We start from the raw sequence: 16950 nt of genomic DNA on the forward strand, positions 1-16950 counted from the left end.
ACACGAATCCAGGGCATGCAGAAGCCATGAATGCAAAGCCACCTCCAGACGGGGTTACACATAAGACATCGCTATGTGCTGCACATACCTCGTAGGCATGTCCTCTGTCGACAGCAAAGGAGGTTCGTGTATCCTTCTTTTGGGTGAGCCCTCTGTCCGTCCTCAGTACCTTGAGCAGTTGGTACTCCGTACCGAGATGAGGTTGTTCTCGCTTGATGGGGACAGGCACACAAAGCTCCGTGCTAGGAGAGACTAAACAGTTAAGCACAGACATCGAGGCACCAGCGGCCGGGGAGATGCCCAGGTCGCAAGCCACCTGCATGCTGACAGGGGCCCCGATGCCCCTCGGGAGCGAGAAGCCCCGGCCACGGTATTAAAGGTGGACACAGGCTAGTCTCTGTAGGCCTCTGGGTGGTTCCGAGTCCCAGGATGCAATGTGCTTTAGCTTTTTCCTTCTCGTGCTGCCCTCTGATGACGAAGAGGAGCTTTAAATTTTCCAGTCGGATTTGTGCTCAAGTGAATGTTGCATTGTCCACCACTACGAGCCACAAACACGGGCGTCGGGCACGAGTACCTAGTACGGGTACTGGCACATGGCTCTTGCCCCGGATCATAGTTGTAGGGTAATGTCGAGAAACATGATCTAGGTACGAGGGAGTCGTGGACTCGTGGGTGGTCGCGTCTAGTCGCTTACCTGGAACGGAATGGGAGAAAGAATAGGCGAGTTCGCAGAAGGCGTGAGGATTTTTCGAGTGCATGAGCAAGTCAGGCACATGTGAGAGTGCGTACGGAGTAGTGAGTGTGAACGAGGGAGGGTGGTGCGGGCGTCGGTTCCGGGCAAAGACACCGCTGTTAGGCTAGACTTAGCTGTGATGATCACTGGCACTGCACCTGACATTTGAGTGATGGAGCAGGGGAACAGACGCTGCAGGCCAATTGTTGGGTTCTTGACGGGGCTCTTGGAGCTGCGAGTGACCCTTAGATGGCATGCGTGGAAAGTGGCTGCAGAGAAGTCGAACCAGGACGGGCAAATGGCAATAAACAAGGATGAGATGAAGTGGTTACTACTGATTAGCGTGCAATCTTGACAGAATTCTTTGGCGGCCGAGAACCCTCCACAACGCGTGAGAGCGGCGAGGTACGGAGTACCTACGGAGTCCTCGTACTCGTAGATTCTGGGGGGAATGCGAGGGTGCCGGGGGGGGCATATGCCTGTAATTCTCTCCTCGTAGTGCTCCCTGCTCCCCCTGGACGCGTTTGGCCTTGATCTGCGAGTCCCCAGAACAAAGACGGTTAAACAGTCAGGGCCAAGGGCCGCTTAGGCGTTTATGGCTCAGGCACTGAAGCTAAAGAACCCCCCGTCTAGCGCCACTGCATAAATCCCAGAGCCTAAAGCTAACTAAGGCTGCCAGGGTCTGCTTAACTAGCACCCACTGGACCGCCCTTGACAAGCGGATCGGACCTTTGAAAGGTTCGACGTCCTGGATTTCCCTGGTACGATCTCGCTCCCACGTCCCCCCCAAAATCCAAAATCCAAGGACCAAACACTGGCCCTGCACTGGCCCTTCCACTTGCACACTAAACTAAGCTACAACTGGCACCCGTGGTCCTCCTCGCGCACTGCGCCTTGTCCCACTCTGCCCGTCCCATCATCCACACCAGTACCAGCACTACCAGCACTACCATCCACCGTCCACTGTCAACCGTCCCTCTGTCAACTTCCAGTCAATATTCGAATATCACATTCATGTTGCTCTCCGCTCCTTCATCCAATTGCAGTCTTTAACTGCCCCAAGACCACGCCTGGCCCGACCTGTTCGTGCCCCAGAGCCACCATACCACATGCCCATCTACGCATGCCTCGAGGAACATCTCACCACCATCGCAGCAGCGTCGTTGTGATCACGAAGCATACTTCACACCATCAATCTCCTGCTCCCTTGGAGTTGCGACCGATTCCAGTCAGTCGATGCGTACATACTTCAGCGCACAGAAGACACACCCTTGGCCCTGCGGACAACTGTCTGACCTACCGCCTGCCGCTCCTTTAACTCGGGCTGTGCTACAGCACCACGCGCGTTTGTTCTCTCGCAGAACGTCATTGTTTCAGTAGGAGAGCACGAGAATCCATCTGTTCATTGCGACTTGCCTCCCACTGCAGATCGCTCAAAACAGATGAACCCCGCCTAAACCAGCTGCTCGACCTTGGCTCAACTCTGTGGTAGAGTATTCTCCAGTGTAAACAATACTGCTTCTTGCAGGACAACATTCGGCATCATGTCTCTACCCGTCGCCTCACGGCCTCTAGCCGATCCGCCAACAGGCGCACTACCTCCTATCCCCACAAGCAAGGCTCCCAGGAAGAGTCTACCGCAAACTCCATCAAGATTGAAGACTCCCTCAAGGCCTTCAGTGTTACCTACTCAACCAACTTATTCCACTCCTGACCTTTCCAAAGCCAATGAAAAGCCGTCGGGCATACCGTCGAAGCAAGTGCGAAAGACGGTCAGTATTGGCTCATTTCCACATCCCCCCACCGCATCCTCCCGACCTTCCACCTCGGCTTCAATGAACTCGACCACATCCAACAAAAAGCGAACGTCAAATGGCGATTCATATACCGCAAAGACCAGGAAGTCACCCCGAGCCAGTGCTGTCAATTCGGCCAGTTTTCGAAGCTCCCAAACCCCGAGCCTCTTGAACTCTGCTGGAGATGGAATGTCGATATCTGTTCGGGCTGGTCATCGCATATCTGACGCCCAGTCCAGTGTACATTCTCCTCCTCAAAGCAGGAGCTCCTCTGCTAATGGCTCTTACTCCACCAGCGCGACCACCATCGAGGAGGGCGATGAAGAAGGTCGCGGTCGGACCAAAGATTTGGATGACTTCCAGGTCGATTCCAAGCGGAACTCCAAAGGAAAGGAAGTTAAGGGCAATGTCATTGTCAGTGTCAGAGTCCGCCCTGATTCCAATACCCAGAACAACACTCAATCTGAGGGGGAATGGATGGTCGATGGTCGTCGTGCTCTTGTGGCCTACCGTGGCAAGGAAGGTGGAGATTATCACTACGATAATGTCTTCTCTCAGCATGACGATAATGCCAAGGTATACGACTCAGCTGCAAAGCGACTAGTGCGTCGTGTGATGGAGGGATATCATGGTACAGTCTTTGCTTATGGTATGACTGGCACCGGCAAGACATTCTCCATGCAAGGCACCATGACCAGCCCCGGCGTGATACCACTCGCCATCACCGATATCTTTTCGTATATCCGAGAAACTCCCCATCGAGAATTCTTGCTGCGTGTCAGTTACCTCGAGATTTACAATGAAAAGATCCACGATTTACTCGCCGCGCCGACTGCCGGCCAGCAGGAAGAGATTAAATTGAGGGAAGACAGCAAACGTGGAGTCTATGCCTCACCCTTGAAGGAAGAGATTGTGCAAAGTCCCACTCAACTGTTGCGGGTCATTCATCGCGGAGACATGTCGCGTCGTACTGGCAGCACGCAATTCAACTCTCGAAGCTCTCGAAGCCACGCCGTGGTTCAGATTGTGGTTGAAAGTCGAGAGAGAGTACCAGGATCCGGCGCCATGAATGAGAATGGAAAGAGAGTGGCGATGCTTCCTGGTGGAGTACGAGTGTCCACATTGAGCCTGATTGATCTTGCTGGTTCAGAGAGAGCAGCCGAGGACAAAGAGCGCCGTGCAGAGGGTGCTCACATCAACAAATCTTTGCTCACCCTGGGCACCGTTATTGCCAAGCTGTCAGGAAACAAAGATAAGAATGGCAATCCTACCGACAAAGACGGCAAACATCTGCCCTACCGTGACAGCAAGCTTACTAGATTGTTGCAGCCTGCTCTTTCAGGAAATTCTCTGGTCTCAATCTTGTGTACCATTCAAATTGGTGCTGGCCTGACGATGGCGGGAAACAACCACACGGGGGAGACGTTGAATACGCTGAAGTTCGCGGCTCGAGCGAAGAACAACATTGTCAGCCATGCGAAGAAAGCAGCAGAGGAAGTTGGAAATGGTGTCAGTGCTGGCCTGTTGGAACGATACCGAGGCGAAATCGCGACTCTTCGAGCACAACTAGAAGGTCAACAAAAGTCGGCGGTCGAGAAAGAAGAGAGGCAGCTGGAGAAGGAGGCCGAACAACGCCACGAAGAACAAATGTTGGAAATGCAACTGGCGAGAACAGCGCTCAAAGAACGTATCGAGCACTTGAACCGTTTAATCTTGTGCTCCAAATCGACTGGTGTCAACAGTGGCTCAGTATCCGCACTAGGCATGCATTCGCGACTTTCTGGAGGTACAGAATATGCAGGATCCCGTTCTGTACGCTCTTCCGCAAGCCAATCGACTCTTGGGGTCGGTTCGGGCTTGAAGCGACATCCGTCTGTGGTATCTCTGAGCGCTGTGCCTACGAATTCCGCGCATATGTCTACCTTCTCTGGAATCCCCGACGAAGACGAAGATGGGGAAGGTGGCTTCAGCGAAGGCAGAGCAACCTTGCAAGCCCAGGTTCGAGCACTGCAATCTGATCTTCAGGACAAAACGCGTTACATTGCAACACTGGAAAAGAGACTGCTCCAAGCACGCCGGTCCAGTCACTCTCGGGTGTCCATGGCCTTTAACAAGGGTGGCGGAGATGACAATGAGGTGCAGAGGAAACTGGATGAGAAAGACGCGATGATCTCCGACCTCCAGAAGACAGTGGCTGCGCTCCGATCTGCCGTTCGAAAGCGAGAAATTGCTGAGCTGACGCCGGAGATGTCATCCTCGGAATTCAAATCGAGTCGCAATCAAGCGAGTAGTCATCAGAGCACCAGTAGCAATGGGAGTGCTCAGGTAGTGACAGTGACGACCCAGCTGTCGTCAGCAGGTCCACGTTCGCCACTCACAGCCAGTCCAATAACACTCCTCTCGCCACAGAAGCCGATGGACAAGAAGAAAAAGACGATGGACGAAATGTCCAAGATGCTGGACGAAATGATCCAGGATAAAGTCGAGAACGGGCAATTAGCCAAAACTCGAAGTTCGTCTGTGCGAGTGCCATCTCGGTCATCATCCAACCCCAAACGGGAATCTCGACGAACGTCAAGTGCCGGCACTGGTGGGTTAGGAATAACGCGACCATCGCTGGGTACTATGGTCGCATCGCTACGGGATCGCGATTCGACCATCGAACCACGAAGTCCAAATTGAAACCAATAGCATTCATTTCAGAGGATTTTTAATTGTTATGAACGACGACACGACAGCTTTTCATTTTACCCGCGTTGATTTTCGAATACTCGCTCTGGACGCGTACTCCTCTGGAGGACACGCTGGAATTACAGGACAGGAAGTTATGGAGCACGATGGGATTGAGAACTACCAACTGATTCATTTCTTGAAGCTTGGACAGCATTGTGTTTGGCGCGGGTGACTGTCAACAGGGCCTGTTTTTTTCTCTTTCTCTTTTTGAGGTTTCGGTGGTGAAAGGCCTTGTTAATGTGATTTGAACATTCAGATTCCAGATACCCAGATAGAAGTGTAACCACTACCGCTGATGGCAAAGCAAAAATGAAGACAAAGACTGGCGACAGATCTTGGGGGTCTTTCGATCATGGTGTTTGCGGTGGACGGGGGCAACATGAAGGATTGATGATATGAGTATTTAGTCTGAAGCGGGTGATATAGTAACATACATGGTGCTGGCTCTCCGACAGCAAGTTGCCCATGAGGTGCCTTGTACTAGTCCAGCATAAGTGGGCACTGGGCACTGTGCACAGGGCACTTGGGGAGCAAGCCGCCCCTTGATATCCAAATAACACTTTTTGTTGAAGTCTAGCCATCATCGCGTATCCTGAACCTCACGGAGGCGCGAGGTACCCAGGATCTCGTACTGTATGTGCATAGAACTGGTATGTACGGAGTATGCTATCCGAGTTGTGATTCGGAACAACAAAGGAACCAGGGGCAGCTCCTTCCTCACTCCAGCCTTCGGGCTGCGGAGGCCTAGATATTCCGGAACCGACGCCCTAGCCTGATTCAGATTTCAGATTTCTCCTGCTGCTGTCGGTGTTTCAGAATTTGGCACCAACGGCACGCAAACAGCGCCGAACTGGACGGCATTGGAACGGATCGTCTTCCATCGCGGCCCCTGGACCTCTTGTGGTTCTTATCTAAACTGTTTTAAGATGTTCGCTTCGTGGCCTGCTTTTCGGACTGGTTGCCTTTGTGATGTTGTTGCATCTCTCTTACTTTGGGGGGACACGTCAAAGCTGCACTGCCTTTGCCTTTCGATGGAGCTGCTGTCCTTTTCAGCGCTCTTTGGAATTTTATGTGCATCGTATCCAGGCCGGGAGCTCTGTGATTTCAATCGGTTATTTCCTTATTACTGCTATTCTTACTCTTTTTCCCCCTGGTCCCTGAGCTCAAGAGACTTCTTTCATCATCGGTGGATCTTGCTGTGCATCATTTCCTCCACCCGAGTCTTGGGCTTGATGGCTCGGACCACCATCATCGACGGAGCCATGCTGTACACCACAAATCTGAATTTTTAAATGTTGAGTCCAAACCCTGACTCTTCCAGTTCTTCAATCCGAGCAACAAGCTGCCCTGCATTTGGCCATTGCTCTCAAGGGAGCCAGTCATCCAAAGCAACCCCCCCGGTCGACTTGACCATCTCCAGGGCACTTCTTTGTCGACTCTAAGAGCAGTGCTCACAGAAGGCCAACAAAAAGGAACAGACGCCCTAAAAGCTGTCTTTCTTTTCTATCTATTCCCCACCGTTCCTTGAAACGCTTATGCTGGACTCAGGCTATTTTGGTTTCATTGTTCCTCCATCCCTCACAGCGAAGCTTTGGTTGATACAATTTACGACACTGGATCTGTCGAATCTCCAATCTCGATTTCTGTGCCGCGTACGGTCCACCTTGGCTTCGATAGCCAAGTGCGTTCAATTGACTTCCCCATCTACCTCCATTCAGCCTACTGGATGAGGCTTTCACAATCGCAACATGAAAACAAGTCGTCGCACAACAAGATGCTGTTATCAAGTCGTTCAAGTCCCCCCAAGCCTTTGAAAATCACTGGCTCTGAGCGTTCTCAGTATCTCTCGGTCAAATACCTCCTTCCTCGAACGCCGATCCCATCACCATCATTGCCATCTATTCTTCCACGGCATGGCAAAAAACCACCAAAACTCAATTCACGGAGGATCGTCAGAAGCCTCTTCTGGCTCTCTGTAGTTATTGCACTCTGGTATCTCATTTCCATTGGCAATAAGACCACCAGCAGACTTTCCGACCTGACATTTTTGACGTCTATGGGCAAGACGTATGAGATCGTCGAGGCATTTGAGCTTCCAAATCATGCAACGCCGTTGTCCGTAACCGACAATGACGGCAGGCACTATTGGACAATCTCAATTCCCCCCAATTTGGGTTTCCCTCTGTCTCATGGTGATTATGTCGATATCTGCTCTCAGGTAGAAGATGTGGCACGCCACGTAGCTGGCTCTGGGTGGCAAGAGGAACAACACCTGGACTACTACCATCTCGAACGCAACTATATTGATGTCAAGGAGGCACAATCACGTCATTTCTTACCCCCTAGCATTGATACCTCTACCGCCCGTAATGCTCTCCCCATTTGCGAGAAGTCTTTGACCTATGTCCTCGATGACGCCGACCCAGGGCTTGGCTCCGCACTGATGGGAATGTGGCTCTCCTACTCTCTTGCACAACTGGAGAAACGGTCCTTTTTCATCGATGACACCCACTTTCCGTATGGAAGCTACTCCACCCTCTTCACAACCATGCCAGCCCCCAAATGTCGCCCACCACCGCCCGTCCAACGAGTGCCCTGTCCACATCAGGCAAATCATCTCGTCGTCTCCGCGGCCACAACCAGCTGGGTGTTTGGAGAAGCATTCCAAGAGACTTTCTCGCAGCGAGAGATCTTCGATATGGCCAGAAATGGCTACGAGGCACTGTTCCAATTGACCAAGGAGGACGACGACTACGTGCGCTCCCGAGCTCAGAAACTCAGAGTGAACGATGATGACACCGTGAATGGCCTTGTCGGCATTCACCTCCGCCGTGGGGATCGACACCCCTTCTCCTTTGCCTATCAGCTGGGCTACCTGCCTCCCGAGAGCTACCTCACCGCTGCTCGCAAACTCATTGGATATTCTTCACAGTGGAAGCTGCTCCTCGCCTCAGATGACGCAGACATGTACGACCACAACGAACTTCCAGGCACGATCAGGGCGCAAACCCGGATCTCGCTCGCAAGCAAGAAAAAACTCGCGACTGGGCTGGGCTGGGAAGGCGGCTTCTTCAAAGACGTCTTCTGGGGTCTGGGACTCCCTGAGCATGTGACGGCGCGGAAAGGCGCCAACGGGCCCAAACCTGCAATGGCCAAGCCACCTGACGACTCGCAGGACAACACCAAAGAAGTTGCAGCACAGAAGCCGACGACGGGGCTGGAGATAGGCCGGAATTACCGCACACACCCGACAAAAGAGGCACTGCAGCTCCGCGAGTTCCTAGGCCGAGCATACCTGCTGGACCTGGCGATGGTCGCGCAGAGCGACAAGGTCATCTGTGGCGTGAGCAGCTACGCGTGCCGGATTTTGGCCGTCATGTTGGGCTGGGAGCGCGCCTTTGAGCACGGCGACTGGACTAATGTCGATGGCAGCTTTGAGTGGAGGGCTATGGACCCTTGATTGGTGCCTAGCAATTGCTTCCTAGTTGCGATCTTTGCTCAATAATGATCAAAGTGAATAAGGTCGGAAACAAGCATAGGAGTGCCGAAGTGAGGACAGCTCCTCATATCAAGTTACAAGGGATGCCTGCCAGGCTTTGGCTTGGCTTTGGCTTGGCTGCAATATTTTGACAATCTAATATCCTGAGTAAACTAGCTAGTTGGTTGGAAATAGCCTAAGCAAGAGGTCCTACAACCCTGGCTCATGTCCATTAGTGGTTTTTCTCATGAACAAAAGAACAAGAAGGTCCCAATTCCAGTCCTGTATTCTTGACATCCTAACAGGGACCACAAGAAGGCCCTCTATGCTCTGCTATTCGAATCTCCGCTCGCCCGCCGGCAATGACGAATGCTGCTGCTCCGTGCAGAATTCTTCTCAATAATCGCCTCAAGCAAGCTGAGTTGGGTTTTTTCAATTGAAATTGTAGTGGAAATCTTTTTGACAATGCCGACCGTGTGCGCGCGTACGAGGGGCTTTTGTTGAATTCGGATTCGATTCTGGCCTGGCAAACCCTCCCAACCATCCATCGACAGACTAACAAACCACATACCACATACCGCATACCACCCCGGCATCAGATCCAGCCCACGCCGGGCTGGTAACGATGCCGATGCAGACGAGGAATATAAATCCTTTGTGTTGAGAACGGGTACGCGGCCCGGCTGTGTTGGCGTAGGCAGATGGTGGTGGGATTGGTGCAATCGTAGTTGCCGCGGAACCGCATCCAGATCACCTCACATGGCAGATGTTGTCTGTGGCGCATACAACGCACTTTTCTGACGGGAATCCACGTCTTGTGCGACCCGCAATTCGGGCAGAGCGTGCGGCGGCTGAAGCGGATGCACATCGCAGCGGTGTGCGTGGAAAGGATGGGTGGGCGACCGAGTCCGCGAGTATATCAATTGAATGGAAACCAATGTGTGATGGCGCACAGCTTGGTGAGTGAGTGAGTCCTAGTTGGGCACGTGTGAGTGGAGGTGGATTTCTCAAGGTATAGCTATAGCAAGACTAGGAGACCTTTTTGCCTCAGCCGGGCTGTTAAAAGAATGTGTCGCGCACGGATGATGCTGAGGTTTATCAGTGCTTTGTTATTCCATCGGAGAAGTTGAAAGGAGGGAGTCATAGTGAGACGGCAGGATATAAAGAAAGGAGTGAATGCTGCCTCTGTCGATAGCGACAACGGCGCCTGCTTCACTCTGCCCTGCCATTTGGTTTTGGCAGGTGCGTAGGCAGGTCCTTTGTAGTGCGCTCCACGAGGCTGGAGGCTGGAGGCTGTCGACTGTCGACTGCCCTGATCATGATGCTTTGGCCGGCTGCTGCCATGTCGTGGTTACGGGGTTCTTGGAGTATGCGAGATCCTCTCTTCGATAGTCCAATGCTATTTTCCTCAAATGCATGTCATCTTTGTCCTGCGCCACCCACATCGTGCCAAAGCCGTATGAGAAGAGGACGGGAGGACCTTCTCGAAGGCAGAGGAGTTGGTGATGACAAGATTGGAGAGGCACAGCGGTGTCACCGTCTCTCTTGTCCCACCTCATCCTTGCCTCTAAAAGACGCTCAAACCACAGCAGCCATATGCTTATCTTGCCTATGCATCCTGTCGTAAAGCTGTGTGCGCTCCTCGATCGCTAAGTCGTGGGTCGGCTAGAGTGCGCTTTTACTGCGGATATGTTTGCCTGCAAGGCTGGCATTCTGACTAAGCTATCGGCTACACGCCGTGACAAGGCCACCAATCACAGCAGACTGTACAGCCGGCGACTGACCTCGGTTCCAATGTTGTCTTCCAATGGCGTTGAACACGCAGGATCCCCCACCAGCGCATCGTAGCCGACAACTTCCCAGGTAGTAACGGCGGACAGGGGGGATATCCCCAGTAGAGACGCCTCGGGCAAACTAATGACTCCGTGGTCTTTTCTCTTGGAACCCACGTCGTGGCAGGCCGAAGCCAACCTCCGTTCTTCCTTTTCCTTCTCATCAATCAACTGTTTGGCCATCGGTTAGAGCGAAACTTGTTCTGGCTATCAGGGCTTGTTAAGGGGGAGATGGCAGGTAAGCTGCCCAGCAATTTCATACAATCAATCATAAGCTGGCTCTGATAGTTTTCTAGCTATATCACAAACGGCAGCTCTCGCAGCCCCAGCAGCTGTAGCTGGGCTGGCATATCTCAATGCCCGATGGAGAGTCTCTGTAGATGCCCAACTGATCGGTCACCTGGCCAAGACTCAAAAGGCCATGGAAAAGCGAGAGAAGGCAGATCGACTCAACTCCTTCTACCTCATCGAAGAGCATGCCCAGAACCCCAAGGTTAGGGACTGTATCTTCATCATCTATCAAGGCAAATCATGGACGTTCAAACAGACCTACGACATGGTGCTTCGGTATGCCGGATACTTACATTCCCAGCACGGGGTCCAGCAAGGTGAAATCATAGCTCTGGATTTCATGAACAGTCCTCAATTCATGTTTCTGGTCATGGCTCTATGGTCGCTCGGCGCGCTGCCAGCTTTCATCAACTACAATCTCACTTCGACCGCTTTCGTCCACAGTGTCCGAGTGTCGACTGCTCGTTTGCTGATCATTGACCCCGAAGTTGAGCCCAAGGCTTTGACTCCAGAGACGAGAGCAATCCTCGAGGCCCCCAATTTCAGGAACGATGCCTTCCCCCTCGAAATTGCCGTTTTGACACCGGGCCTCGAATCTTCCTTGTGTTATTACCCTCCATACCGCGCGCCAGACACAGCTCGGTCAGGAAATATCCAAAGGACGCCATGTGTCTTGATATATACCTCCGGGACCACAGGCTTACCCAAGGCTGCCAAGGTCCCTTGGGATCGCACAGTACGCGGGGCCGGGCTGGTAGGAGGATGGCTGCCGATTAACCCGGTCACGTCCAAGAACCCTGATCGTTATTACACTGCCATGCCTCTATACCATGGCTCAGCCTTCCAGCTATGCTTTCACACCTGCCTCTCTCGCCCAGCCACACTCGTCATCGGGCGCAAGTTCTCCGTCTCGAACTTTTGGAATGAAGTCGCCGCCTCTGAGGCCACGGCCATTCAATATGTTGGTGAAACTCTTCGCTACCTGATGGCCGCGCCTCCCCACCCCGACGACCGAACAAGACACAAAGTTAGGATCGCCTTCGGCAACGGTCTCCGCCCAGATGTCTGGGACCGCTTCCGGGACCGTTTCGGGGTCGAAACGATAGGCGAGTTCTACGGCGCGACCGAGTCCTCCGGCGCGACCTTCAACCTCAGCCGCAACACGTACTCCTCCGGCGCGATTGGCTCCATGGGTCTCATCGGGCAACTCCTCCTCGGCGCGACCCAGAGCATCGTTGAAATCGACTGGGAAACGGAAGAGCCGCGCCGCGACCCCGTCACAGGGTTCTGCATCAAAGTGCCCCGCGGGGAAGTCGGCGAGCTGCTCAATGTCATCGACCCGGCCGACATCGGCGCAAAATACCAAGGGTACCTGGGCAACGAGAAAGCTACGTCGTCGAAAATCATGCGCGACGTGCACAAAAAGGGCGACGCGTACTTCCGCACCGGAGACGCCATCCGCCTGGACAGCGAGGGCCGGTACTGGTTCTCCGACCGCATCGGCGACACGTTCCGCTGGCGCAGTGAGAACGTGTCGACGGCCGAAGTGGCGCAGGTACTGGGCGCGCACCCGTCCATCCTCGAGGCGAACGTCTACGGCATCGCGATCCCCAACCACGACGGCCGCGCCGGCTGTGCAGCCGTCATGCTGCGCGACGTCGACTCGCCCGACTCGCCCGTGCCGGCGTCCGTCCTCGAGAGCATCGCGACGTTTGCGCGCAACGGCCTGCCGAAGTTTGCCGTCCCCGTCTTCCTCCGCGTCGTCACGCAGGTCATGGCCACGGGGAACAACAAGCAGCAGAAACACGTACTGCGCAAAGAAGGCGCCGATCCCGCGCTCATCACGAATGGTGACAGGCTTTTCTACCTGCCACCGAAAGCGGACCAATTTGTCCCATTTGGGGCCGCCGAGTGGGCGGACCTCAGTGCTGGGAAGGTCAAGTTGTGATGGATGAATTCTTGGATCAGGCTTTTTGGGGAGTGGAAGAGGGGGGGGGGGAGAGAAGATGGGGAGGTTCAAAAGTAAGTAAAGGATGCTCTCTAGACCTAGATAGAGCAGATCGGTATCTCAGCCGTGCCGTGGCGCCGGAATGTGAATACACTGGAATACACTGGTTATGCAGCTCGTTTTATCACCCCAGGGCTTGTGCGTCTCGGTTCATATCGATCTGAAGAATAGCATAGCATCGGGTGAACTTCCAAGAGCGAGCATCCCAACATAACGACGCGTGGACATTAAACATATAGCTATATAAACTTAAAACCTGACATGACGGAGCTACATCGGCCCCTTAAAGGGCCCTTTGTGGACCAGATTCCAGATATGAGAAATTTTCGTTGCTCGCTGTGGTTGTGATCCCTCATACACTCACTATTCATTCCCTGTGTGTCGATTCCGTGTTCCGTTTGCTGCGTACCCATCTGTGAAGCCCACCCCTCGAGAAACTTCAATGCTTCAGTTCCGTCTTGAAAAGACCGTCGATTACAATTCCTCGGTAAACCGGCTCCCACCCCCGGCGCTGTGTCTACTTCCCACAGGACTGGCACTGCCCTTCTTCGCACCACTGGTCGGGCTCGTCACATCGACTAGTTCTGGCTTCAACTGTTGTGCCTTGGAGACATCGATGATTTTCGGCCGAGCGGCCAGTGCGCCTTCGTCGAAGGTGTCCCTTGCTTCTTCGAAGTCGTCTTCACCGTCATTCGTCGCTGTGTGTGCTAATGTCGGCGTCGTGGCCCCCGTGGCGGGTGTGTCCCCTGGTTCAGTTGACATCGTGGATGGTTCTTGCATCTTCTCGCGCAGAGGTTCCGTGTCATGAAGCATGGCCAAGTCAGGGTTCGCAGGTGGCGTGGACGACGCCTCATTCGCCCCCGGGGCGGCTGTGTGCTGTTCAAGATCAGATGACTTCGCTGGCTCGATGTCTGCACGCTCACCGATAGGCGCCACCGCTGCTGATGTAGGTGCTGCCTCGGTTGAGGCATGCTTCTGCTTGTCTTTGTCTCTTCCTGGAATGACCTTCTTCAAGAACCTTTCACGGAACCCCTTCCTTCCCCGAGGCTCGTCGTCCCAGTCCTCGACAGGGGCTGCTTGGTCTGCACCGGAGTTCCTTTTCGAATTGGTGTGTTCGGCCGAATACCTCGACGAAGCAACATCGGCTGCAATTACGTACGGGTCTTCGCTCAGACTGGATGAAACAGGACTAATGGATCGACTGCGCTGTTCGCTTGTTTGTGGTTCCTGCCCGACTGCATACGGGGCGGGCGACACTCCGTCCTTGGATTTATCCCCCGCACCGTACAAGTCATCTGTCTCATTGTCACTTTTGCCGGCAAGGGCAACATCACGGGCCGAATCAGATGAGGCCCGATCGACGTTTTCTTTTTCCTCTTTCTTTTCCTCTTCGTTTTCTTCTTCCTTCAACGTCTCGACAGCTTTTTCGGGTTCAGTCTCTGTTGATAATGTAGGTTTTTCCCCCATGTCGTTTTCAGCTTTGCTACCCGTCCTCAATTTCTTGAACCATGATTTCACTCTGGAGTCTTTCTTGGAAGGGGAGGTTGGTGAGGTAGGCGATGTGGGCTCTTGGGCTTGACCGATACCTGTTACAGGGGCAGTAGCAACCGCCTCCTTAGGGCCAATGTCATCGTCTGATAGACGCCTTGCATCATTTGGTCTCTGAGGGGACTTTTCATCGTCATTGTCGCTGTCATCATCGCTGTCAGCTGCAATGGCGTATGCAGCCTCGGCGGGATCCATTGTCGCTTGGTCGTGGAAAGTTCCCCCTCGGGCATCAACGCCTTCCGGGTCTTGGCTAGCCTGTGCACCTGTTCCAGGGGCGGCTGCGGCCACTGTCTTTGTGGCCGCTCCTCCTCCTTCACCTGTGGTCTCCGCAACGGCTGCACCGGCAGTGCCTCCAGCTACACCGGCAGTTGCTCCTCGTGACAAGAATGTTGAAAGTCGGCTGGGCTTGCTTGGTGTTGTCTGTATATTCTCCTCCTTTTCGGCTCGCTTGCGCTCCTTTTCGGCAGCAGCAGCCTCATCACGAGCCTTCTTCTCCGTGGCCTTTTGTTCGTTTCGGACCCGCCGCTCTTCGTGTTCTTGCTCTTGCCTGTGACGTTTCTCTTCCGCAAGCTTCGCTTTCGCTTCTGCTTTTTCACGATCTATCTGATGTTAGACAATAATACTAGCCATGGAGCAGAAATTAGTTACCTGCGATAGCTTTCTGCTCTGCTTTGATTTCAGCTTGTCGTTTCTTCTCCGCCGCAGCCTCTGCCTTGATTCGCTCTTGGTCCAGTCTGATTTCTTCGTCTCGGGCTCGTTGCTGCTCTGCCTTTTCGTTGATTTCATCTAGCGTTGGTTGGATGCGTGCCCTGGCAATCGCATCGATTTCTGATTGATCAAGATACTTTCCACCTCCGATGTTCACCTTACCCACATTCATGAGTCTGTCATCGCTCTCCCTTTGAGCTCGCTCTCGGGCTTGACGCTCCCACAGCTCTCGTTGATGGGGACTGGTCTTGCCTGTCTCTGAGAAGACTTTCTCATCCATTGCGTTGAGTCGAGCTGTTACATTCTTGTGCGCAGCTGCGAGCAGGGCATCTCGATCTGTTTGCCTCTTCTTGTCATCCACTTCGGCTAATTTACTCTGGAATATGGACATCTGTGCTCGAATTTGGCGGGATTGCTCTTCATCAGAGTCACTGCTGCTATTCCGACGAGGGCTGGGGCCACGGCGGGCGGGCCGTCTGAGGGACAGCCTTGATTGTTTTGGTGGCGGCTGGGCGCCGTAGTACTGTCTGTATTCAGCATTTTCGTCATGCATTCTTGAAAGTCGTTGATGAGCCAACTTCCGAGCAGCTTCTTCGAGGTTTTCGTATCTGGGAAGGTCTTGCGATTTGGAGGGCTGAGCAGCAGCATCGGAGAGGGCTCGCTGTCGAGCAGTATGTGCAGCGAAATGGCTGTCTGATCGGTGAATGCCCTTGGCAGAATCTATCTGTTCTTGCTGAATGGCGTACATTTTTCGGGCCATCGCGATTGCAGATGCGCGCAACGTGTCCTGTTTCTTCCTTTCCTCGACTTCGATTGCGACGGGTGGGTTGGAGGTATACATTTGTCGAGAAACATTGTTCTTGGCCATATTTTGGATGCGTGCGGCATCAAAGCCAGCAGTGCCCGGTGTCGAAGGTGAACCAGGACCAACACCCTTTTGTGAAGACAGGGCAGCCTTCTGTGCCCATCCTGCGTGGGGATTGGGGGATTGAGGTTGTGGCCGTATAGGAGCCGACTCAGCGCGCCTTCGACCGCCGGACAAGGACTTTCTGGCTGCGAGCAAAGCTTTTTCGCGGCCATCGGAAGAGACTGTTCTCTCGGTGATGGCAGGAGGCGACTTCTGATTTTGTAGAGCGGACGAAGCAGCGGAATGGCCATGCTCTGATTCAGAAGCCTTCCAAATATCCACGGGTGCAGCATCCTTGTGGGCGGCAGCAGCAGCCTGAGAACCGGCGCGGCTTGATTCGGGTTTCCAAATAGGATTCATCTCGTAGTCCTTTGCAACATTGGCAGCCCTATTTGCAGCGGGAATGGAACCAGGCTTCCAATGCTCGAAGGATCGTTTGTTCGAGTCTGCCAGGCTTGCAGCAGCGCCGGCTGAAGCCAACTGGACTCCACCGGTGGAAGGATAGGAAGGTAGGTCTTGGGCGCGAGCGTATTTCAGAGAGAGGGCGGCACCTATACTTGATTGTTAGTAGTCTGAGAGTCACAGAGGGAGGTGGACGTCATAGTGGTGAGGTGCAGTGGTGGTGCAACCAGCCAGGTGGGGGTTGCATACTGGCAGAAGATAGCCGACCGTCTTCGTCAAGAACCGAAGAGGTACTATGCTTTGAGGAAGTGTCTCTGAATGATTGTAGAGCTGCAGAAGCGGCTGTAGAATGGATGTCAGCGATTCTGTCTGGTAGCAGTGCCAGTTTGGGAGGAAACAGACCTTGTTGTTCAGGCCGATCGGTGTGGTGATGGTAGCTGGAGGACTGGGTTGGGGTGGCGGTGGCAGTGGTGGCCGACATGATGCGATCTTGGCCGCCGAGGGCCAGACTGAG

At 53.7% G+C, this 16950-nt stretch overlaps 4 protein-coding genes across 4 annotated transcripts; 3 read left to right on the forward strand and 1 right to left on the reverse strand.

Moving 5' to 3' along the window:
• Positions 1 to 2277: 2277 nt before the first annotated feature.
• On the forward strand, positions 2278 to 5211 carry A1O9_01050 (centromeric protein E; the record flags this gene model as incomplete). The annotated part of the gene is made up of 1 exon (XM_013410210.1): positions 2278 to 5211. One exon carries the CDS (start codon positions 2278 to 2280, stop codon positions 5209 to 5211), a length of 2934 nt encoding a protein of 977 aa, XP_013265664.1.
• Positions 5212 to 7036: 1825 nt separating this feature from the next.
• On the forward strand, positions 7037 to 8722 carry A1O9_01051 (uncharacterized protein; the record flags this gene model as incomplete). The annotated part of the gene is made up of 1 exon (XM_013410211.1): positions 7037 to 8722. The coding sequence occupies one exon, from the start codon at positions 7037 to 7039 to the stop codon at positions 8720 to 8722; it is 1686 nt and encodes a 561-aa protein (XP_013265665.1).
• Positions 8723 to 10803: 2081 nt separating this feature from the next.
• A1O9_01052 (uncharacterized protein) lies at positions 10804 to 12811 on the forward strand (the record flags this gene model as incomplete). The annotated part of the gene is made up of 2 exons (XM_013410212.1): positions 10804 to 10810; positions 10869 to 12811. The coding sequence occupies 2 exons, from the start codon at positions 10804 to 10806 to the stop codon at positions 12809 to 12811; spliced, it is 1950 nt and encodes a 649-aa protein (XP_013265666.1).
• Positions 12812 to 13345: 534 nt separating this feature from the next.
• On the reverse strand, positions 13346 to 16917 carry A1O9_01053 (uncharacterized protein; the record flags this gene model as incomplete). The annotated part of the gene is made up of 3 exons (XM_013410213.1): positions 13346 to 15018; positions 15068 to 16585; positions 16686 to 16917. 3 exons carry the CDS (start codon positions 16915 to 16917, stop codon positions 13346 to 13348), a joined length of 3423 nt encoding a protein of 1140 aa, XP_013265667.1.
• Positions 16918 to 16950: the final 33 nt, after the last annotated feature.

The sequence above is a fragment of the Exophiala aquamarina genome, assembly GCF_000709125.1.
Source record: "Exophiala aquamarina CBS 119918 chromosome Unknown aczIA-supercont1.1, whole genome shotgun sequence".
NCBI classification, from domain to species: Eukaryota; Fungi; Ascomycota; class Eurotiomycetes; order Chaetothyriales; family Herpotrichiellaceae; genus Exophiala; species Exophiala aquamarina.